At 27.6% G+C, this 25,533-nt stretch overlaps 2 protein-coding genes across 6 annotated transcripts; both read left to right on the top strand.

Annotated features, from left to right (window-relative positions):
• The first annotated feature begins 13,474 nt into the window (after nt 1–13,474).
• On the top strand, nt 13,475–19,368 carry LOC108813601 (26S proteasome non-ATPase regulatory subunit 2 homolog A). The gene is made up of 23 exons (XM_018586200.2): nt 13,475–13,721; nt 13,983–14,083; nt 14,175–14,295; nt 14,371–14,430; nt 14,570–14,680; nt 14,905–14,970; nt 15,117–15,238; nt 15,424–15,538; nt 15,633–15,707; nt 16,175–16,333; nt 16,431–16,538; nt 16,610–16,711; nt 16,803–16,943; nt 17,032–17,136; nt 17,224–17,445; nt 17,539–17,652; nt 17,734–17,949; nt 18,063–18,122; nt 18,203–18,316; nt 18,424–18,509; nt 18,615–18,723; nt 18,825–19,003; nt 19,106–19,368. The coding sequence occupies exons 1-23, from the start codon at nt 13,626–13,628 to the stop codon at nt 19,176–19,178; spliced, it is 2,655 nt and encodes an 884-aa protein (XP_018441702.1). The 5' UTR covers nt 13,475–13,625; the 3' UTR covers nt 19,179–19,368.
• Nucleotides 19,369–19,666: 298 nt separating this feature from the next.
• LOC108807334 (protein NUCLEAR FUSION DEFECTIVE 6, mitochondrial) lies at nt 19,667–21,262 on the top strand. 5 transcript variants are annotated; one of them, XR_001942724.2, is made up of 4 exons: nt 19,667–19,905; nt 20,089–20,210; nt 20,799–20,894; nt 21,021–21,262. XR_001942724.2 is itself a non-coding variant. In XM_018579607.2 (4 exons), exons 1-3 carry the CDS (start codon nt 19,751–19,753, stop codon nt 20,816–20,818), a joined length of 297 nt encoding a protein of 98 aa, XP_018435109.1. In that variant the 5' UTR covers nt 19,667–19,750; the 3' UTR covers nt 20,819–20,854; nt 21,021–21,262. The 5 variants fall into 5 exon arrangements, 4 of the variants coding, with proteins under 4 accessions (XP_018435109.1, XP_056844679.1, XP_018435110.1 ...); XM_018579607.2 differs by having other exon boundaries at nt 20,799–20,854; XM_056988699.1 differs by having other exon boundaries at nt 20,799–21,109.
• The last annotated feature ends 4,271 nt before the right edge of the window (nt 21,263–25,533 follow it).

The following is a 25,533-nucleotide window of genomic DNA, read 5'->3' as shown; positions in this document are numbered from 1 at the left end:
AATTTTGAAATAGAACAATTTGTTATCCAAATGATACGTAATGACGGAACTCATAAGAAAACAAGAAACTTCATGTCCTGGCCTGCTCGACAATTATAAAGGGAATAATCTGACTATATATAACATTAATTCATGTTTGCGATTGACCATAAAAACATTAACCTATGTTAGATCAATGACAAAATAATAATGAGGGAGAGGACCACAAGATAAGAGAGGAGAAGGGGAGTGCATGGAGGCAACGTAAAATCCAACGTAACGACCTTTTCTTTCTCCAATTGTGACCATATCTTTCTCTTTCGTCTCCTTCAAAATTTGAATAGTCAGTCTCTCTCTCTTCGTCACATACATGCGGATACTATTACTAGCATCTCATTTTATACTCAAACATGTAAAAACATATATATCTGTACTTTCCTTTTTGCCAACAAACATATATTTCTATGTTTACATAATACTGCATATATAGTCTTATAAAAAAATCAAAGTATTAATATAAAGATGATCTCAACATCATCTTCAAACCCTCCAAGACAAAAAATGGAATACTCTGTTCAAATTCAAATATATATATATTGATAACCATGGGGATCCAGCGACTGAAGTCAACTGACTAATCCTACGAGGTACGCAGTAGCCACAAATTCTTACCATTTAAAGCAGCCCGGGTGGCCAGCGGGGAGCGAACTGCGGGTTCGCCGTATTAGGGTTATCCCTAGCCCAAGCCCGCTGGTTCAAATATATATATATACATCCCATCTATACTATTAAAACAAAAGCATATTGACTTTTTTACTAAATATACTTTTTAATATACTAACATTGCATATTTTATTAAGGGCAATCAAGTAATATTAATAACACATTTATATTGAGTTATTTTTTTGATCCAGCCCACTGCCCACATCAAATCTTTCTTGGGCCATTTGGGCTGATTAAAAAATCAGATCTAATTCTTATATTTTTCTCCAAATTCAAATAATTTATTTTCAACAACTCTTAATATTTTGTGTAGTGAACAAAAATTAATCACTTAATTATTATGTTTTTTCCTTTTTAATATAATTTAAGCATTTATAAAAAAGTTTGAACTTTTTCATTGAAAATTTTTATTTAAAAAATTAACCACATAATAAAATTAACTTATCAGAGTTATACCAACTTAATTCATTAAAAATAAAGTCTAATTTTCTAAACATAAATATTCATTAGACCTGGACGTTCGGGTACTCATTCGGGTACGGATCGGTTCTTTAGGGTATCGGGTTTTTCGGGTTTTGAAATTAAACCCCATTTGGGTCTTATAAAATTTCGGGTCGGGTTCGAGTCGGATCTTTCCGGGTCCGGGTGGATTCGGTTCTCATGCATAAGAACCTGAAAAATAACCAAATAACCAAAGTATCTAAAACGGATTCGGTTATTTGCACTCAAAGTAACCAAAGTATCTGATTCGGTTCAAAATTTTGTATCCAAATTACTTAAAAGTAACCAAAAGTAACCAAAAATATCCATTTTATACAGTTTTTTTGGGTAAACTTTTATCCAAGCTATCATATTTTATCCAAAAATACTCAAAAGTACCGAAAATAACTACTATAGTTAAATTATAATATTAATTTAAAATATTAAAATAATTATAAATATAATTATAACATATATTTTTAGATATATATTCACATTTTAGAAATCTTCGGGTACTCATTCAGTTCTCGGTTCGGGTCGGATTCGGGACCGGTTCTTTGGATATAGCAATTTAGAACTCATTCGGATATTTACCCCGGGTCTGTTCGGTTCAGGACCCTGATTTTTGGGTCGGTTTCAGGTTGGTTCTTCGGGTCCGGATATTGTGCTCAGGCCTATACTCATTTAAAATGAAACAAGATAAAGAAAGATAAAAAGTTTAAGTATTTTATAAAAAAACAAATATATGAAATATGACATTTACTAAATATTTGTCAATTTAAAAATAAAAGAAAATAAATCCGCGTTTTGAAAGCGCGGATCAAAATCTAGTTTACACTATTAAAGCAGATGACTGTTTATGAATCTGCCCCTGAAATTTTTAATAATTACAAAAATTGTCTATACCTTTTTTTCTAGTATTATTTGCAACCAAATCAAAAGTCATTATTTTGCAATTACATTAAAGAGTATTTAATATAATTCAGTTCTTAACCTTTTTGAAAATTTTGTTTCCTAAATGTTTGCACCATATCTTTCCAAAAAATCTTTCACATTATTAATTATTTGAAAGCATTTATTAAATGAAACCTCAAAATAAAATCAAGTTGAAATAACAAATGATTAAACAACAAAATCATCTCAACTCCTTAAAAAATAGTTTCATTTAAAATAAAAACTAAATCACATAAACTAAATTTAATAAAATTATAGAAAAGATTTAGAAACGCACAAATAATTTTTTCAATACAAGAGTGTTGAAGATATAAAATATTCTATTAAAATTAAAAAATCAGTGTAAAATAAGTTTAACTTCGGTTTAAATTAAAAAAATCATATTACGGGTTAGAATTATTTAGAGTCTCCTAAAATTTAGTCATATTGAAAATAACAAAAATAAGTCATCTAAGTAAATTTAAGATAAATTTCATAAAAATTTAAAATATATAATTGATCAAAATCATAAATTTTTATTACGTAAAATAATTTTCCAACAAAAATATACCCGCCCTTTTTAAGGACGGATCAAAATCTAGGGTATATTAATCCTAGAGCATTTGAACATTTTTTTGTAGTCACGTGTCATCACCAAGATGATACTGAGAATCCTTAGAAAATTAGGCTGGTTCATCCTAATATATATTATACTTTTTGTTAAACTAACTATTAAATTGATTATTAGTGTATAAAAGAATATTCTCATTTCTTTTTTAAAGTAAAACCTACGGAATTACCTAATATGTTTAACATATATATGAAAATTAATGATTATGAATAATAAAGAATTGATAACAATTTTTATATCCTCTCTCATTTTTGTTTAATTTTATATTATTTAAACAATCACATGAACTATATAACAAAAAGAAATTTATATTTTTTCTTATATTTTATATTTTGAATTTTTAAAATGACTATAAATTACTAAAATATTAAAAATCCCACTCTGAAAATTTTGTGATCAATGAATGATTTTTTTTGTTTTGAAAAGATACAAATGATTATAAAATCGTATGAATATGAATTCTCATTTAATATATATTCATATATTAATATCATTTAAATTAAAATGTGTACAATATAAAAATACATAAATATGTTAATTTTTAAATTTGCATTGAAAAAGTATCACACCAAGTAATTTTGGATTTAATGGTTTAACTTTTTTTTGTTAGAGAAAATATAAAAAATTTTAAAACTATATGATAATAAATATTTATATTGTAATATATTATATATCTATCTCAATATCATTAAAATTTAATTATATACCATATAAAATAAATAAAATAATTATTTTCATTTATTTACCATAAAATATTGTAAATAAACAAGAGGTATTTTTTGATTTTTTTGATTATTCTAATCCCATATATATTAATTAAGAAACAGTTGATTACTTTAGCAAGTGTAAGATCTTATTAATTAATGTTTTTCAAAAATCTTACAAGAAATCAATACATCAAAGATTTATTTAAAAACTATTGAAATCATCTAACAAGAATATGAATTGCACAATAAATTTTCCTTCCTAACCCTAACTTCTCTTCTTTTCGTCACAACGCTGAAAAACAATAATTTGGAATTTGACAATCTGAAATAATAACCTTTTTTAGTCCAGTTCATCGGTTTCCTTAAATGAGCCTCAAATATTTTTAATGATTAACTAAACAGATCACATACATAATAAAATGTGGTTTTGGTTTAAAACTTTTTGCATATCCAAAAATAAATATGAACTATCATCACTTTCATTTAAAATTTTGTTACAATAAAAAATATAAGGTTGAGAAAAATCTGAATCCAAAAAACCGAACCAAATCTAATCTGAAAAGTAGTACTGATCTTTAACCAAAATTGGTTAGATATCCGAACGGGCTAAAAATTTTGGTATTTAGAGAACAGTACCGAATCCGATTCGAACCAAAATATTTCGGGTGTCCAAATATATTTGAACCAGATTTGTATACTTAAATATATTAATTATTTTTAAATTTAATATCTAAAAGAATATACAAAAAGTATAAGATGTTTTAGGTTGTCCAAAAAAATTTGGAAACATATACAAATAAAGTACATGTTTTAATAGCTAAACGATACTCAAAATACCAAAAAGACTTAAAATTTATATTGGTTTTCTATCCAAATATTTAAGATAAACCAATTTTTATGTTATGTTTAAGTATTTTGACATGCACTATTAAAAAATTTATGTTATATATTATATTATATTTTTAGATTTTAGAAATTTAAAATATATATGAACTTTAATTTTTTAAAAAAATTAAAAGAGTTATCAAAACCCAAGCCGAACCCGCAAATATCTGAACCAAACTGAATCCACAAAGATCCGAACTGGAAATAACCAAACGAAACCAAATGATAATTGAATATCTATCTTTAATTAAATGTAAAAAAAATTATTAATAACAAAATGAGTATTGTTTATATTATTTAAATAAATCATAGTTAAAAAAATCCAGTCCACGCAAGGCGTAGATTATCATCTAGTATATATCTATACTATTATTTGCGAAGTGATTTTTCGCAACGGAGCTCTCACGTTAAAAGTTAGAGCGGTTAATATCGATACTACCCTTAATGAATACAATATATAAATTAGCTCCATAATAAAAAACGAAATTCAATTTATTTGATTAGATAATTAATTAAAATTAACAACAGTAAGAGTTATCCAAAAGCTAAAAATATATTTTAAAATAAAAAGATAATTTCTATATATATTATTTTGTTATCTGAAAAAATATTATAACAAAAGTTAAGAAACATAGAATATATAAAGAAATATTAATCAAGTAAAATTCTTAGTTTTATATAATTGAAAAGAGAATAATGAGTGAATTTTAAAATTTATTTTTATATAATGAATATAGTGTATAAAGAAATATTTAACAAATTATAACTAATATGTAAGAATTTTCAAATGAAACAAAGAAATGTTTAACAAATTATAACTAATATGTAAGAATTTTCAAACGAAAACTATTATTTGCAAAGTGATTTTTCGCAACGGAGCTCCCAAGTTAAAAGTTAGTGCGGTTAATATCGTTTATACATTTCACGAATAAAATATATAAATAAGCTAAAAATAAAAATAAAATTTAATTGATCTGATTAGATAATTAATTAAAATTAATAATATTAAGAATTATCTAAAATCTAAAAATACATTTTAAAATAAAAAGATAATTACTATATATTTTGTTGTTATCAGAAAAAAATTCTTTAATAAGAATTTAAAAAACATAGAATATATAACTAATATTAATCAAGTAAAATTCTTAGTTCTATATAATTGAAAAGAGAATATTAAGTGAATTTTATAATTTATTTCTATATAATGAATATATTGTACAAAGAAATTTTTAACAAATTATAACTAATATGTAAGAATTTTCAAATGAATTTTTTTATCATTATAATCTTTTAGTTAGTAATACATATATTAATAATTAATTATAAAATATTTAGGTCCGCTTCCACGGACGAAACACCTAACTAATAGTGTAAAAATTATAATCATAATATCTAAACTAAATATAATAATAATTAAAAAAAAGAAATTTATTTTATTTGACTAGATAATTGATTATAATTAATAATAGTAAAAGTCATCCAAAATCTAAAAATACATTTTATAAAGATAATTTCTATATATATTATGTTGTTATCTGAAAAAATCTTTTAATAAAAAGTTAATAAAACATAAAATATATAACTAAATATTAATCAAGTAAAATTCTTATTTTATATAACTGAAAAGAGAATATAGAGTGAATTTTAAAATTTACTTATCTATAATGAATATAGTGTACAAATATTTGTTTTTAACAAATTATGACTAATATGTAATAATTTTCAAATGAAAATAAAAAATAAAAATGTATCACTATATTTTTTTAATTAGTAATACATATATTAATAAATACTTATAAAATATTTAGGCCCGCTTGTGCGGGCAAAACACCTAGTATATATATATATAGTACAAAGACTTTGGTCGAATAAAACAAAAAAATACAATATGTAATACGTTTATGAAATATAAAATTTATTAATCATATAAAATAATGTTTACATACAGAGTTTGTATCAAAAGTTAAACCAAACTCTCTTAATCTCTCCTATTTGTTTAGAGCTAAGAGCAAGTTCATTGTTCAGATACTGAATCTAACAGCAGTTCAATTAAAGAGTTGTGCTAGAGTATCTCAACAATTTAGGAAAAGAAGAAAATTAGAAAATAGGTGAGAAAAAGTAGATAATATTTATGCACTCATACTTTGAAATACATATATCTACATGTGTTGATTTGTAACTGGTTCTGGTGTTTTTAACAAATTAAATTTTAATTGAATAATTATACTTTATTGAAATACTAATAATTTCTAGTTTAGATATCTATATATGGATCTAAATCAATGGAAGTGCTCTAATAGCTGTCAATGTTTTGTTGGTGTTAACTTCTAAAGAAAATTAAAATATAAAAATTTTATTAATTTTTTTTTATAGATATTTTGGGAGTTTGTAACCAATAAAATTGCTCTAAGTCTCTAACAACTAAACTATATTTAAAAAAGCTATGTAATTTTGGCTTTTAAGAGCCACCCCAATGGGTGGGGGGGGGAGTTCTTGCTCTTGGTTCTAAACACATATGTGTATATGTATATATATATGTTATATATGTATGTAATTACGGGGTTTTAAGTTTTAGAGCAACCTTAAAGCATTTAAAATAGGTGGTTGCCTTAGAACACTTTCATTGAGAGGTATTTCCTCTTAGATTATAAAAAACCAATATGTATGTATGTATATGTTATATATGTGTATGTAATTGTTTGCGGGTTTTAAGTTTTATAAGAAATCCAACCAAAAATATTAGGTACTTTCAGATTTAGAAACGTACATATGTTTTTTTCCCAAAAAACAGTTCCTATACTTTTGACTTTTGAGAATAACAAAATTGAATTACTGATTAGTAATCATCCATTTGATATTGACATACTATATCGACCCATTTATAAATGATATATTGTTTTAATAGATAAGAAGATTTATATATTAAGTAAATCTCATTTAAAATTTATATGCGTTTGAATTACACTACATAAAAACTTATGTTCTAATAATATACTTTCGTATCTACATATTAAAAACAAAAATATTTTTATTTAATATTCATTCCTTTATTTTATATTTTTTATAAATATCTAATATTAAATATTTAAAGATTAAAAAAATTCAACAAAACATATCTTTTTATATAAAGCTTGGTTTTTCAAAGTTACTAATTAACATGATTGTGACACATGTCAATTATATATCTAAGATTATGACATGTGTTAATCTATCTCATAATTAAAAACATATATATTAAGATAATGACAAAAACGAATTTTAATAAAAGTAACTATAAATTTTATTAATAGTAATTTTTCCATTTTTAAAATCCTAAACAAAAGATTATTTAATAGTAATTTTCTTCAAATAAATTTACATGTGTTTAAATCTATAATGATTAAAAATATATATACTTAGATAATAAAAATGAAATAAAAACGAAAATTACCATATACTTTTTTATATAATTATTTTGGTTATAATATAAAAGGAAAATTACTATGGAATCATTTATTTTAATTTTTAAAATATGTTTTGGATATATTATAAAAATAAAAGTACTATGGAATCATTTATTTTATATAATTATAATAACTTTTTTTGTTAAAATTATTTATATTGACACATTTTTAATTAAATAATTTATAATATCATGTTCATTATAAAAAAAAAGAAGGAAAATAGCTGAAAAAATAAGGAAAACTACATATTTGTTAATTAAATTTTATTATATAAAGTTTGGTTCTTCAAAGTTACTCATTAACATGACTATGACACATGTCAATTATATATCTAAGATTATGACATGTGTTAATCTATCTCATAATTAATTTTTTTATTAATTAATATCTAAAAAAAAAATTAACTAATTTTTTTTTATAGATATTTTGGGAGTTTGTAACCAATAAAATTGCTCTAAGTCTCTAACAACTAAACTATATTTAAAAAAGCTATGTAATTTTGGCTTTGAAGAGCCACCCCAATGGGTGGGGGGGGAGTTCTTGCTCTTGGTTCTAAACACATATGTGTATATGTATATATATATGTTATATATGTATGTAATTACGGGGTTTTAAGTTTTAGAGCAACCTTAAAGCATTTAAAATAGGTGGTTGCCTTAGAACACTTTCATTGAGAGGTATTTCCTCTTAGATTATAAAAAACCAATATGTATGTATGTATATGTTATATATGTGTATGTAATTGTTTGCGGGTTTTAAGTTTTATAAGAAATCCAACCAAAAATATTAGGTACTTTCAGATTTAGAAACGTACATATGTTTTTTTCCCAAAAAACAGTTCCTATACTTTTGACTTTTGAGAATAACAAAATTGAATTACTGATTAGTAATCATCCATTTGATATTGACATACTATATCGACCCATTTATAAATGATATATTGTTTTAATAGATAAGAAGATTTATATATTAAGTAAATCTCATTTAAAATTTATATGCGTTTGAATTACACTACATAAAAACTTATGTTCTAATAATATACTTTCGTATCTACATATTAAAAACAAAAATATTTTTATTTAATATTCATTCCTTTATTTTATAATTTTTATAAATATCTAATATTAAATATTTAAAGATTAAAAAAATTCAACAAAACATATCTTTTTATATAAAGCTTGGTTTTTCAAAGTTACTAATTAACATGATTGTGACACATGTCAATTATATATCTAAGATTATGACATGTGTTAATCTATCTCATAATTAAAAACATATATATTAAGATAATGACAAAAACGAATTTTAATAAAAGTAACTATAAATTTTATTAATAGTAATTTTTCCATTTTTAAAATCCTAAACAAAAGATTATTTAATAGTAATTTTCTTCAAATAAATTTACATGTGTTTAAATCTATAATGATTAAAAATATATATACTTAGATAATAAAAATGAAATAAAAACGAAAATTACCATATACTTTTTTATATAATTATTTTGGTTATAATATAAAAGGAAAATTACTATGGAATCATTTATTTTAATTTTTAAAATATGTTTTGGATATATTATAAAATAAAAGTACTATGGAATCATTTATTTTATATAATTATAATAACTTTTTTTGTTAAATTATTTATATTGACACATTTTTAATTAAATAATTTATAATATCATGTTCATTATAAAAAAAAAGAAGGAAAATAGCTGAAAAAATAAGGAAAACTACATATTTGTTAATTAAATTTTATTATATAAAGTTTGGTTCTTCAAAGTTACTCATTAACATGATTATGACACATGTCAATTATATATCTAAGATTATGACATGTGTTAATCTATCTCATAATTATTTTTTATTAATTAATATCTAAAAAAAATTTATTAATTTTTTTATAGATATTTTGGGAGTTTATAACCAATAAAATTGCTATAAGTCTCTAACAACTAAACTATATTTAAAAAAGCTATGTAATTTTGGCTTTTAAGAGCCACCCCAATGGGTGGGGGGGGGGGAGTTCTTGCTCTTGGTTCTAAACACATATGTGTATATGTATATATATATGTTATATATGTATGTAATTACGGGGTTTTAAGTTTTAGAGCAACCTTAAAGCATTTAAAATAGGTGGTTGCCTTAGAACACTTTCATTGAGAGGTATTTCCTCTTAGATTATAAAAAACCAATATGTATGTATGTATATGTTATATATGTGTATGTAATTATTTGCGGGTTTTAAGTTTTATAAGAAACCCAACCAAAAATATTAGGTACTTTCAGATTTAGAAACGTACATATGTTTTTTCCCAAAAAACAGTTCCTATACTTTTGACTTTTGAGAATAACAAAATTGAATTACTGATTAGTAATCATCCATTTGATATTGACATACTATATCGACCCATTTATAAATGATATATTGTTTTAATAGATAAGAAGATTTATATATTAAGTAAATCTCATTTAAAATTTATATGCGTTTGAATTACACTACATAAAAACTTATGTTCTAATAATATACTTTCGTATCTACATATTAAAAACAAAAATATTTTTATTTAATATTCATTCCTTTATTTTATAATTTTTATAAATATCTAATATTAAATATTTAAAGATTAAAAAAATCCAACAAAACATATCTTATTATATAAAGCTTGGTTTTTCAAAGTTACTAATTAACATGATTGTGACACATGTCAATTATATATCTAAGATTATGACATGTGTTAATCTATCTCATAATTAAAAACATATATATTAAGATAATGACAAAAACGAATTTTAATAAAAGTAACTATAAATTTTATTAATAGTAATTTTTCCATTTTTAAAATCCTAAACAAAAGATTATTTGATAGTAATTTTCTTCAAATAAATTTACATGTGTTTAAATATATAATGATTAAAAATATATATACTTAGATAATAAAAATGAATTCTTAAAAACGAAAATTACCATATACTTTTTTATATAATTATTTTGGTTATAATATAAAAGGAAAATTACTATGGAATCATTTATTTTAATTTTTAAAATATGTTTTGGATATATTATAAAAATAAAAGTACTATGGAATCATTTATTTTATATAATTATAATAATTTTTTTTGTTCAAATTATTTATATTGACACATTTTTAATTAAATAATTTATAATATCATGTTCATTATAAAAAAAAAAGGAAAATAGATGAAAAATAAGGAAAACTACATATTTGTTAATTAAATTTTATTATATAAAGTTTGGTTTTTCAAAGTTACTCATTAACATGATTATGACACATGTCAATTATATATCTAAGATTATGACATTTGTTAATCTATCTCATAATTAAAAACATATATATTAATATAATGACAAAAACGAGTTTTAATGAAAAGTAACTATAAATATTATTAATAGTAATTTTTCCATTTTTAAAATCCTAAACAAAAGAGTATTTGATAGTAATTTTTCTTCAAATAAATTTACATGTGTTTAAATATATAATGATTAAAAATATATATACTTAGATAATAAAAATGAAATTCTAAAAGCAAAAATTACCATATACTTTTTTATATAATTATTTTGGTTATAATATAAAAGGAAAATTACTACGGAATCATTTATTTTAATTTTTTTAAAATATGTTTTGGTTATATTATAAAAAGAAAGTACTATGGAATCATTTATTTTATATAATTATTAAAAACAATTTTGTTAATATTATTTATATTGACACCTTTTTAATTAAATAAGTTATAATACTGTATCATGTTCATCATCAACAAAAAAATAAATAAGGAAAATAGCTGAAAATAAGGAAAAATACGTATTTGTTAATTAAATAATTTATAATATCATGTTTATCAGCAGATTAATTTAAAAAGGAAAATTACTATATAATTTTAATAAGGAAAAATTGTATTTGATAAGAGAGGAATTTTTTAAAGTGATTTTAAAATTATTTAATAGTATTTTCCCAAATAAACAAAAAAATTCAAATAATTTATTTAATACTGATTTCCTTTTTCGTAATTTCTAAAGAAAATATAATTGTAAAAAATATTTGATAGTAATTGTCCTTCTCTATAATCTTGAACAGAAGAAAATGGTTTAAGAGTGTTTAATAGTAGTTTTCTTTTCTTCAAATCCTAATAAAAAAATTAAGGTTATGCTATTGTAGAAAATGAAGGTAATAAAAAAATCAAGATTACTAATTATTGAAATAGAAATCCTAACCAAAAGTCACGTGGAAAATGGACATCTCCATGCTACTAAGAAAATTGTTTATGCTATTCTAGGTCATGCTACTAAAGGACTAAATAATTTAAATCAAATAAAAAACCTAGGCAACATGATTATTGAAGCAGAAATCATAATCGAAAGTTACATGGAAAATGAATATTTATTCCAAGACCAACATATGCAAGATGGCATTTCAAACTGAAAAGATCAATTCCCTTTATGAGTTTGCTATCTAATGATTGTCAACAAGAATTAGGTTAAAACTCAAAAAAGTTTGTCTATATTTGCCAAGTCCAGTTTTACAATTACACCGCACTATCAAAAATCACTATAACTACAGAGTTTTAGATTTTTAAAACATAACGACAATGGTTTTCTACAAAGTATTATATATCACGAAGTTTTTATTAATATATGATATATATAAAATAGGTTAAAATCAAACTATGGATGCGAAAGTAATTAAATATATTTATCCAGTAATATATTTGATATTTAGTTGACTATCAATTATATATATTGATTGGTGTTGTGTAACATTAATATAATGGATTGTGATATTTTTAATTTGTAATAAACAATAAACAATATAGAAAGTTCACAGTTATATATTTTTAATTAATTACAATTAATATTATTTTGAAAATAATTAAAATTGAAGTATTTGTTAAAAAGAAAAAACTAATATATTTTTTAAAACACTGTGATTATTGAAAAAAATACTAATAAAAATTTATGGAAGAAAAAAGATTATTATTATTAAAATAAGCTAACAAAATATAATGAAAAATCCAAGAACTAATGTGAAAAAGATTTTTATTCTTTTTGTATTTGTGAAATTAAAACATCAAATAAAATCCGTGCAACGCACGGGTCCATATCTAGTATATAATAAGAAGCAACAAATGCACGTGATTTTGATACAATTAATTGAATAAAATAACCCAAATATTAAATTTAGATATTTAAAAAATAATATAAATGTGGATCAAGCTCTAGTTAACGAATTAAATCATTCGAAGTTTGACATATCAGATTAATTAACTTTAACTCATATAAATGCATGATATGATATAAACATGATATGATTCATCATAAATATATGATATTATATTCTACGGATATAATTGATGCCATACGAGAAATATATGATATTATATATTCTATAGATATAATTGATGCTATACGAGATTTATAAAACACATAATATAGAATAATAGAACAAATTTTCATGAAAATCATATAAATATAAACATTAATCTAACAATAAAATAATCATAACATTAATCTAACAATCAAAATAATACCACATAGTAGTATAGATAAATATGAAAACATCATAAATAAATGAAATAATTGGAATTAAAATGAGCACAATAAGTTAGTTTTATGGGCTGAAAATGAGAAAGAAAGGAAAAACGGTAGGAATGGGCTGAACCGACCCATCAAAGAAATCTTGATGGAGGGGTTATCTCCCCCTCCCTGCCTTAGCACAATTTTGCTCTGCAGAGTTTTGTGTGTTTGCAATTAAAGAGTTTTGGATAGCTCAAGTATACTCGATTCCGATTCAGATTGATCTGCTTGCTGCTAGTTTGCAACTGAGAGATGGCTCCTACTCCTACTCCTACGAAGGATGAAGCCACCGTGAAGGTCCCGTCCAAGGATCCTAAGAAGAAGGACGACAAAAAGGAAGACGACCTGGTTAGTTCTTTCGACTGTTTGGTATCTGCCTGGGTACATCACCAAATGGATTTACTTTTCAAATGTGCTGCTGCTGTCACTTATTAGTTTTTAAATCGGTCTAATTGAATTAGGATGTTGTAGAATTAGGTTTTTGTGTGGAAGCTTTCAGCAAAGTCACTCTCGACTAGCGGGATTAGAAAATTGTAGAATCCTTTTTTTTTTTGTTTCATTTTGGTTTGTGTAGCTAAAGGTATTTAATGAATCGACTTTACATTGTAGTCGGAAGAGGACTTGGAATTAAAGCAAAACCTTGAGCTCTATGTCGAGAGGGTTCAGGATCCCAATCCCAACTTGCAAAGGGCTGCTCTTGAAAGCATGAGGTTATAGTTTTTCATTGTCTTTTCTTTTTTTTTTTCCTCGTGTTTGTGTTCTTAATTACCCCAACTCTTTTTTTTTTGTTTGGTCCCATAGGCAGGAAATACGAGCTTCAACAAGCTCTATGACTTCAGTTCCCAAACCACTAAAGTTTCTCCGTCCCCATTATGGAACTCTTAAAGCCTTTCATCAAACTATGCCTGATTCTGATCTCAAGGTATGTCATCTTCATTTCACCTTCTTTCTTGGTATGGCTTGAAGATCACTTTTTTTTTCTTTCTGTGTGTTTCAGAAATACTTGTCCGATATTCTCTCTGTCTTGGCCCTTACCATGTCTGCGGAGGGTGAAAGGGTATGCCTCTACCTATTGAATAGGCTCACTAAAACATGTTTTCCTACCCTAATTGTTCCATCTTTATATGCCTCGGGGTTCCTTTTTTTTTATATTTTTGATGCATATACTCATCATTTTGTTTTACAATATTTTCCAGGAGAGCTTAAGTTATAGGCTGATTGGAACAGAGGGTGACATTGGATCATGGGGTCACGAATATGTGAGGAATTTAGCTGGAGAGATTGCGCAAGAGTATACAAAGCGTCAGGTCAGAAACCAATCTTCCCTTTTGTCTTTGGCACTTCACTTTCTCCTCCTATGACTATTGGAAGATGTGTTTGGAATCTAAGGTTATCGGAACTTGTGTTTGGGTTTATCCTTCTGATTGTTGGTGTTTTAGTAGTGACTATAATTTTTCTTATCCAATGAGAAAGCTTGCTTATATATATATAAATATATATGATTATCGACCTGTTTGTTTAATTATCTCAGAGTGAGGAGGCCCCTATTGATGATTTAATGGAGCTTGTGCAGCAGATTGTTGCTTTTCACATGAAGGTGAATTCCTTACCCTGTTTTTTTTTTTTCGTGTCTTTTGCCCTTGCCTCGCATATGTAGGAAGGAAATTTGTAATTTCTATTCTTGAGGCTTTACTTTTGGGTTCTTTTCTTCTGTCTTAATAAATTTCATTTTATTCCTTGCAGCATAATGCAGAAACTGAAGCTGTTGACCTTCTAATGGATGTTGAGGATCTGGATCTCTTACTCGAGCATGTAGACAAAACAAATTTCAAGAGGACATGCAACTATCTCACAAGCGCAGCAAAGTACTTTCAACATAGTCAATCCTTTTAGTTTTATTTTTCTCCACTCTTATTTGTGGTTAAAACCAGTCATATTTTCATTTTACTGATCTTGATTTAGGTCAGTCATGTAGTAACAAGTGGTGACCTTTTCTTAACTATATTATTCAGAAAAGTCTCTTTAACGTCTTATATATTTGAGTTTTCAGGTACCTACCTGGACCAGATGACATGTTGGTTCTAGATATTTCCTACATGATTTACATGAAGTTTGAAGAATACCCCAACGCTCTGCAGATTGCATTATTTCTTGATAACACGCAGGTGGGATTCTAATCGTCCTGTTGACCTTCCAAGTATATGTGTCGAATTTTTTAATGTAAAAGTTCTCTTTGATAAATTTCTTTTTGTATTGCAGTATGTTAAACAAGTATTTACCTCATGTGCGGATCTACTGAGGAAGAAGCAGTTCTGCTACATGATTGCTCGACATGCAAGTCCTTAACTATCTCTATTTTACTACATTTAACATTTCCATCTCACTCCTCTGTTGTAAGTATGTTTTGATTTTGGATATGTTCTCGTATATGCTTTAAGAGTTGGCTGTGTGTATATTCGATAATATATATATTCCAGCTGTTACAGTACTCTAGTAAAAAAAATGAGAACAGTGCTTGAAGTTGTTATCGAGTATTATCTAGAGGGAGTTTGAATATGTTATTTTTTATTGCCCAAGGACGTTGGGCATGTGAGTAGTGTCTTCTCTCGTTTGTTTTAGAACTACTTGGTATTGTTTACCTGTGAAGATCTCATTCTTTAGCCACATGATTTCCTATTCTCTTCTTAAGACAGATACCAATGAAATGCTGCATCACTGCTTAAAATTTCCATCTATATAGAGTACGATGCCCAATGACAAACTTTCTTATACTTCTTTTCTCTTGGTATGCCTCCTTGCAGGGAATAACCTTTGAACTTGATGATGAGATGGTTGCAGATGAAGATGACCGAGAAGCCCTACAGGATATTGTTAACAACACTAGGTTAAGTGAAGGATATCTGACTCTTGCAAGAGATATTGAGGTTATGGAGGCCAAAACGCCTGAAGACATCTACAAGGTAAATCAGTTTTAATGGATGTTAAGCTTGCTACTCGTTTTTTTAGTTGCAAATTATGTCTTCCTCAGTTTTTGACCTGGCTTTTTGAATTCTGTAGGCTCACTTGCTTGACGGCAGGGCCAGCTCTGGTGCAAGCGTGGATTCAGCTAGACAGAACTTAGCTGCCACCTTTGTCAATGCATTTGTAAATGCTGGTTTTGGGCAGGTATGGTTGCAGATTGTAATATAGTAGAGCTAGTAGCAGGCGCATCCTCTTAATATATTTTCTTATCACAGGACAAACTAATGACAGTGCCTTCAGACTCAACAACCGGATCTTCTGGAAATTGGCTTTTCAAAAATAAAGAACATGGCAAGATTAGCGCAGCTGCTAGCCTGGTATACCTTCTCTTACTTGTTGAATTTCTTTACTCTGTTCAGATCATAAAAGTAGAAACTGTAACCTGATCTTGTTGTTTCTCTGTCATAGGGTATGATTCAACTGTGGGATGTGGAAGCGGGACTTGCCCAACTTGACAAATATTTCCATAGTAATGATAATCCTATCCTCTCTGGAGCACTGTTGGGAGTTGGGATTGTAAACTGTGGCATTAAAAGCGATTGTGATCCAGTGAGTTGATCTCCTGTTTGATTTTACGGAAATCACTAGTGCTAATATTCCCAGCCATTCTTTCATCTAACTCAGCTTTATTTCTCAGGCATTGGCACTTCTTGGAGACTATGTAGACAAAGAGGATTCGTCTGTCAGAATTGGTGCTATCATAGGTCTTGGAATTGCATACGCAGGTTCCCAAAATGACCAGGTCACTGACATTTTCTTCTCTTTCTTATATTACTAGTTGAATGTTTTGCGTGTTCACGAAACATTAACATGCTCATTGTTCCTACAGATAAGAAGCAAGTTGTCGCCGATACTGAATGATGCGAAAGCGCCTCTAGATGTGATTGCATTTGCTTCACTTTCTTTGGGGATGATCTATGTTGGTTCCTGCAATGAAGAAGTAGCACAGTCTATTATATTTGCTTTGATGGATCGAAGTGAGGCAGAACTTGGGGATGCCCTCACGCGTTTCTTGCCCCTTGGTCTTGGACTTCTATACCTGGGCAAACAGGTTGGCAATGTGTTGTACTTTGTCTCAACTCTTTGTACGTAAATGGTTATTTGCATTTCGTTGACAACATCAACCTGTTCCAATATCTACCAGGAAAGTGTGGAGGCTACAGCTGAAGTTTCAAAGACATTCAATGAAAAGATTAGAAAGTACTGCGATATGACACTTCTTTCCTGTGCTTATGCTGGGACGGGCAATGTCCTAAAGGTATCTAATCGTGTGTGCTGGTGGTTGGATGACATAATTCATTACTTGCTATTTTAGTTACTGACCTCTCAATATGTCCAGGTCCAAGACCTTCTTGCTCAGTGTGGAGAGCATCTTGAGAAAGGTGACATCCACCAGGGTCCAGCTGTACTTGGATTAGCCATGGTTGCTATGTCCGAAGAATTGGGCATTGATATGGAGATCCGATCGTTGGAGCGGATGCTGCAATACGGAGAACAAAACATTCGGCGTGCTGTGCCTTTGGCCCTTGGCCTCCTCTGTATATCAAATCCGAAGGTGAATACTTTTGTAAATTTAGTTTTATTCCATCTGCTTACAGAATATCTCTGGTGGTTGTATAGAGTAATACTGGTTTTTAACCTTTTTTATTTTTTTTCCCACAATCCCAGGTGACTGTAATGGATACCTTGAGCCGGCTTAGCCATGACACAGATTCAGAAGTTGCCATGGTGAGTAACCATTTTGTTTTACAGTGTCCAGTAATTTGATAACGTTTGAGAGGGGACTAATTTGCTTCTCACTGTTACAGGCAGCAATTATATCATTGGGACTGATTGGCGCTGGAACTAATAACGCAAGGCTAGCCGGGATGCTTCGAAACCTCTCCAGCTATTATTACAAGGACGCCAGTCTTCTCTTTTGTGTAATGTGTTCCTAAAACCGCTCAACTTTTTGTTTTTAATTTTCCCGTGAAACAAAACTCGTCTTCTTGTTGAAATTATTGTACTGACGTTGTAAGTCACTGTGCAGGTGCGTATTGCTCAAGGGCTGGTGCACATGGGAAAGGGTCTTTTAACACTCACCCCCTTCCACTCAGAACGATTCCTGCTATCACCGTAAGTTGGCCATTCTCTCTCTATTTCCGCGTTATACCTAGTTGGATGTTCAAGGTGTTGTCATGGGAATCCCTTACCCTGCTCATGTGAACCTGAATGATGCAGAACCGCACTTGCTGGTATAGTGACGCTCTTGCATGCATGCCTGGACATGAAACCAATCATACTAGGGAAATACCATTATGTGCTCTACTTCCTCGTTTTGGCGATGCAGGTGAGTTCAATTTCAGACCGGTGTTTTCATAAATTATAGGTCTGATGATCTTTTTGATATGATTGATTTTGATCAAAGTTAAAAAATATATATATTTGTAGCCGAGGATGATGTTGACAGTGGACAAAGACCTGAAGCCACTGTCAGTGGCAGTGAGGGTAGGACAAGCAGTTGATGTGGTTGGACAAGCGGGTCGGCCAAAGACGATAACAGGATTCCAGACACACTCCACACCTGCTCTCTTGGCTGCTGGTGAGAGAGCGGAGCTAGCAACGGACAAGTATGTTGTTGTTCTTCTTCTCTTATACACTTTGGTTTTGAAATGAAAAGCTTTGGTGTCTGTCTTATAATACATACTGGGACTGTGTAAATGGGGAAACAGGTACATTCCTCTGTCGCCGATACTAGAAGGGTTCATCATTTTAGAGGAGAACCCAGACTACAGAGAAGAGTGAAGAGCTGATGAGTTGTCGAGAGAGAATAAAGAGAAGCTGCCTGCATTCTCACTAGTCTTTTTCATGTGTTGGTTATTTCGTCTATGTTATTCATGGTTTTTTTTGGTTTCTTATAGAAGAAAATGTTGTATCTCGGTTTCATTATCTTTGGATCTTTGTATAATACGTTAATTTATATCTTCCTAGTCTGTTTTCTGTTGTACGTGCAAGTCCGCACCTGATACAAGTGTACCAAAATGTATTTATAGTAAAATTATTTTACTAAAATACAATGTAGTCTACATGATATATAAAGGAAGCCGGTTCAGTTGACAATTGAAAAAGCCGGTTCAAAACCTAATAAAAAGCGTGTTTGATTTCTCTAGTTAACCAGTGTCTTGGTTATGCATTTGCTACTAGCTTCTTTGAAAAAGTAGTGTCAGAAAATTAAAATGGGCCGAAATATGTAGTTGGGCCTTAGAGTCTATAGAGTTTGTGAGACAACGTATAGGGTTTATCAGTTCTCCCGTAAAATCCTCTATTGCTTTGGAAGCCATCGATCGTCGCAGTCTCTTGTTCAAATTCTTGTCCCGATGGCCGCTTCCGCCGTCGCCAGATCGATGCTTCGGGCCGCTTCGTCTCGAGGAGTCGCTGCTGCTTCCACAGGCCGTTTCGCATCTCAAGCGAAATCAGTTCCGCCCATGTTTAGAGCCACCGCTAGAAGAAGCTCTCTGCTTTCACCTCTTCGGTTAGTCTCCAACATAGCTGATCGGATCGGAAGTTATATTTTTGAATGAATAATTTCTGAACCTTGAAAACATTACATTTTGGAGATGAGTTGTGAAAAGAAAGGACTTTTTTTTTTATTTTTTTTTAATGAGAAAACTGTAATCTTACTAGTCTATTTTCATCTCTTTGTTTTTGATGGTAGAAATCCTGTGGAGATGAGCTTCTGTGTTGAGTCTATGTTGCCATACCACACTGCCACAGCTTCTGCGCTAATGACTTCAATGCTTTCTATCTCTGGACATACCTATGGCTGGCTCTCTGACGGTACTTCTTCCTCTCCTTCCTCTCCTTCTTCTTATGCTGCCTGAATCTATTGATATTCTTTGTTTGATCAGTGTTCTGTCTCTGTATTGGTTCTCTGGATTTTTATTAGCCTTTGCTGTTTTAAGATTTGCTGTATCAGAACTTGGTTAGATTTGCAATTTAAGAAGTTTAGAATCCTTTTCTGGTTACATTGTGCGAAAAACTGGATCAGTTGTTGTTGTTGTTGTTGTTGTTGTTGTCTTTCTGCTTGAAATTGTAAAGAGATGGCATCGCACCCTCAATTGGTCTAGTTTTTCTAATCCTGTAGGCTAACTGAGGAATTTACCAAGACAAATGAAGCCAAAGATGTGGCCTTTCCTGCAAATAACAGTTTTTTTTTATAAGTAGACTAAATAAACCGAACAACGTTCGAATACTGCATTGTGTTTCAAAACCTTCATATATCTTCTTCTTAGAGAGAAACACATGTACCCACATTCGTTAATTATTAAGACTGTCTTCTTTTCTTGTGGGTTATTATTGCATCTGAGTTAACTTTTGTAGAGAGTTTAATGAAAGAATCATTAATGGTTGGTCTTATACTCCCAGCTTGCATTGATGATGTGTGATGAGTTAGCCAGAAGATCACTGAAGCAACAGTTTACGTACAAAACTCTACCTTTTCCCCAAAAAAACACTTAGGAAGTAGAGCCCTCTTGATTTCTCCTCTATTTTGGCTCAGTTGCTTGGAGAGATTGTGTTTTATTTTAGCCTATTAAGACCTCCTGTATTTCATTAGACTGGTAACTGATGTTTCGTATAATTTGTCAGCTTGCAAAGAGGACTTTTGATGAAGTCTACAAGTAGTACCCAAATGCGAATCTGAGAGAAGGTTTTAAGAGAGTTTTGACAAATGATAACTGTTGTACTTTTCAGACAGAAATTATCTCTCTGTCTTTGAGTTTTCCATATGAAAGACAGATCCTCCATCTTTTAAATCATCTATGTTACATCAACATTTCAACACAGTTAAAATTGCATCTCTGTTATTAAAGAATCTCCTTGAACTTAAATTCTCATGTGAAAGTAACTCAAGTGACCTGTCTTCAGTTTTTCCATTATCAAGACGGATATAATCGACCTTTTTAATACTATCTATGATCGCTATTAAAACAGCATCCCATCACTTTGCTCTGAATATTATATCTTTATGCCACTCCTATATTAACAGTATCTAATATTTTATAATATTTTATTATTTTATCAATTTGTTAAACCAAGATATTTTTGGAAGCAATATTTTAATTCCTAAATATATGCATCATTAAATAGTTTTGGACACTAAAAACAAATAACAACAATTATCAATTGATACTGAAATTTTAAATTTCAAAAGTTTAGAGTGTGATTGAATGACACATCTAGCGTTAATAAAATAGAGAAAATGAAAATTTTGCTCAGTTACTCTGTTTTTTGGCCAATCAAAATAAATGTGTTTTCAGCCCATTCACGAGAAAAGAGGATAAAAATGGAGTAACGTATTTCTCTTGACTAAAGGAGATAAAAAATTTACTCCAAGTTTAGCTTTTACTTTTTTTCCGGTCATCTTTTTACTCCTATTAATACCAATCAAAGCCTTAATGTCAGGTGGAAGCCCGTGATTGTTTGTTGATTTATTCCTAAATATATGCATCATTAAATAGTTTGGACACTAAAAACAAATAACAACAATTATCAATTGATATTGAAATTTTAAATTTTAAATTTCAAAAGTTTAATATCAATGAAGCTTCTTTAGTCTGGTAGTTTGATTAGAGAAAGGGTTTTGTGTCCCAATAAAAATGAAATTATTCGAATTAATAGAGAAGGTTAACAAGAAATCTACAATATGGTGCAATAAATACGTCAAATGTGGATTTAATAGGGTGGTTCAAATGATACAGGCATACATAAATTTTTATAAGACATGTAAAATTATCGACTGTAAAATAGTTAGTAATATTTTCATATAATAACATAGTTATCCAACATTAAAAAAAAGTTTATCGTCGATTTAAACCCTGAACATAGATTATGTATTGTATTCCACTTGATATTTCCCCACATATAATATTTATTATTGGTTACCAATATTAACAACACCTTATAATCTAAATCATGCCATGTCCATCATTATACAGTGAAACCTCTAAATTAATAATGTTGGGATTATACCAAAACTATAATTTTTTATTAATTTATATAGATTATTAATTTATCGATATACTAATTAAACCAAAAACTCAATTTAGGACTATAAAATTATATTAATTTATAGAGATTTTTAGTATATATTAATTTATCGAGTATTAATTTAAATAGGTTATGCTGTATTATTCTAATATTCTTAGATACCAAACAAATAGAAATAATCCACTCGCAATAATCATCTGTTATTATTTTAACCCCGTGCATAATATTATTCCTTCCATTTTATGTTTTCCAGATACGAAATAATCTGTGGTTATCAATAGCAATGACACCTTCTTAATTATCCAATAAATAACACTGCATGAACATATGTGTATATTCACACTATATGACCTTATGACAATCATAACCACTGAAATAACTTAAACTTAAATATATCTTAATCTTATGCTTCGTTTCATAAATATTTACATCTCACTTGATATTTTTAATATTGAAATTTAATATTGTTTAGTTATCTGGTAGATCTACATAGATATAGGCAATGATTGTTTGGACTTTAACTTAGTACTAGGATATCACCTTAGACTTTAAAGTATATGTTCCGGTCTTGTGCTAAAATAATTGGTTGTCACTGCATCTCTTTGAAAAAATAATGGTCTACTTATATACCGAAGCTATACCAAATAGCAATGAATGTATGCGATTATAAACATAAACTAGATTTTGGACCCGCGCACCCGCGCGGATGTATGTTGGAATGATTAAATGTTAAACATAAATTTGATGGCTTTCATATTTGTTGATTTTTGATATTGGTGTATTTCGTTCGGTTTGTTGAGTATCTGATTATAAAATTTTAAAATATATAAATATCCATTTTATTAGTATCAATATATTATTTTGGGTTTTTTAACTCAATTTTATTATAAGTTAGTTATGTAAGTTTAAATATTTTAAATTTTTAATTACAGGATTTTAAAAAATTAAAAATTAATGGAAATGTACAAAAAAAAGTTGTTATGAAAATTGTTTTACGAAACTCCATCCACACAAATAGGCCCGATTTGTTAAAGTTTGAAAGGAAAAGTATATGCGAAGCCCAGTAGAAAAAATTTGCCCGCGAAAGAAACAGAAAAAATTTGTTAATTGTCTAAATTTTCTTAATGTATATATTTTACCACTTACCAGTATTTAATATGAATTTATAGTTTATAAGCATCAACTGCATTATTTGTTTTAAATTTTCATTTGTTTTAGTTGTTCATTTGTGTATACACACAGATATAATATATATATATATATATATATATATAAATTAAGGTGAATTATCGTTAACTTAAAAATGAGTAATACAACAATATAAATAGAAATATAATAATATTTTACCATTTTTAAAGTATTATTTAATTTTATTTTGGAATATATAGGTTTACCTCATAAATCATCATTATAACAATAAATAATATAATAGTAGAAATAAAACTATAATAATATTTTAAATTTTATAAAATATTATTTTATTTTATTTATAATTATATAATTTTTAGTTATACGACAATGTTTCAAAATTTTATGTAGTTTTCAATTTAATGATTTTAAAAATTTTATGTAATTTTTCAAAATTAAAATGTTATCATGCAAATATATTGAAGGAAAAAAGTCTAATTAGGTACAATTTTATATGCAAAATCTAAAATAATACGATATTTAAGGAGCATATTATACGCATACAAAAATATAACAAATTGACAAACAATAATAAATATTTGATATTGCGAACCAAAATCTAAACCATAAAAATATCAAACTGTACATTTATAAAATTATTATACAAAATGTTGGTCAACATAGTCATAAAGAATATTATACTCTGTTTATATCATGCATATGTAATACAAAACGTGTATAATGGTGTAGAAACTTTTTGATACGAAGAACATTTTGTAATTGTATTTGAATGGATTGGTTTGCAAAGGGGTCAGTAGATTTTGAAACAACACGTTTTGATTTTCTGTGTTGGGTTTGGTAAAATTCAAAATTTAACATTAATAATCTGGGCCATTAACAATTCGTAAGCCCAATTTAGAGCAACAAAAGTTTAAAAGAAATAAATAAAACTACGTCGTTTTGATGATAGTGGCATGATTATGTAATTTTTGTGCAACTCTAAGGGGTAAATACTATTTATACTTCGGCATTAATAGTTTAGATACACGTGTCATACACAGTCATAATTTTGGTGAGCAACACAGTTATCCAACAAATTCTAATTAATATCTTTGTCCAATTTCCATTATTAACGACCAAAATTTTAGCAAGTTTATATTTATTGTAGATCATCTTTTCATAATTTAGGAAATGCATAAATATCATGGTCAGATTGATAAAATTATCCTCAAAATTATAGATATTTTGCTCAAATAATATCAATCACCCCCAAATCACTATAAATTTGGTTCCTAATTTTATATGCTTCCCATATTCCAAAACATGCAATAATGTTGTATGTGGTTCCTATTTTCGAAATTCGAAATGTTGAAAAAGAGCACACATATATAAAAAATGTATAATTAAAAGAATATATAAAAGAATGTATAAGTAGATGTATACATATATGCATTTTTTAGATATTTCATATTTCATATCTTGACCAAAATTTTAGCAAGTTTATATTTATTGTAGATCATCTTTTCATAATTTAGGAAATGAATAAATATCATGGTCAAGATTGATAAAATTATCCTCGAAATTATAGATATTTTGCTCAAATAATATCAATCACCCCAAATCACTATAAATTTGGGTTCCTAATTTTATATGCTTCCCATATTCCAAGAATATGTGGTTCCTATTTTCGAAATTCGAAATGTTAAAAAAAAGAGCACACATATATAAAGAATGTATAATTAAAAGAATATATAAAAGAATGTATAAGTATATGTATACATATATGCATTTTTTACATATTTCATATTGCAAGTAAGCATACATATATATATATATATATATATATATATATATTATACAAAGAATGTATAAGTTCAAGAATATATAAAAAAATGTATAAGTTCAAGAATATATAAAAGAATTAATGTATAAGTTCAAGAATATATAAGAGAATATCAGTAAGGATAAAAAATATATAAAAGAA

The sequence above is a fragment of the Raphanus sativus genome, chromosome 6 (genome assembly GCF_000801105.2).
Source record: "Raphanus sativus cultivar WK10039 chromosome 6, ASM80110v3, whole genome shotgun sequence".
NCBI lineage: Eukaryota > Viridiplantae > Streptophyta > Magnoliopsida > Brassicales > Brassicaceae > Raphanus > Raphanus sativus.
Note: the sequence above shows the minus strand (reverse complement) of the source record. Positions and strands in the feature narration are given on the sequence as shown.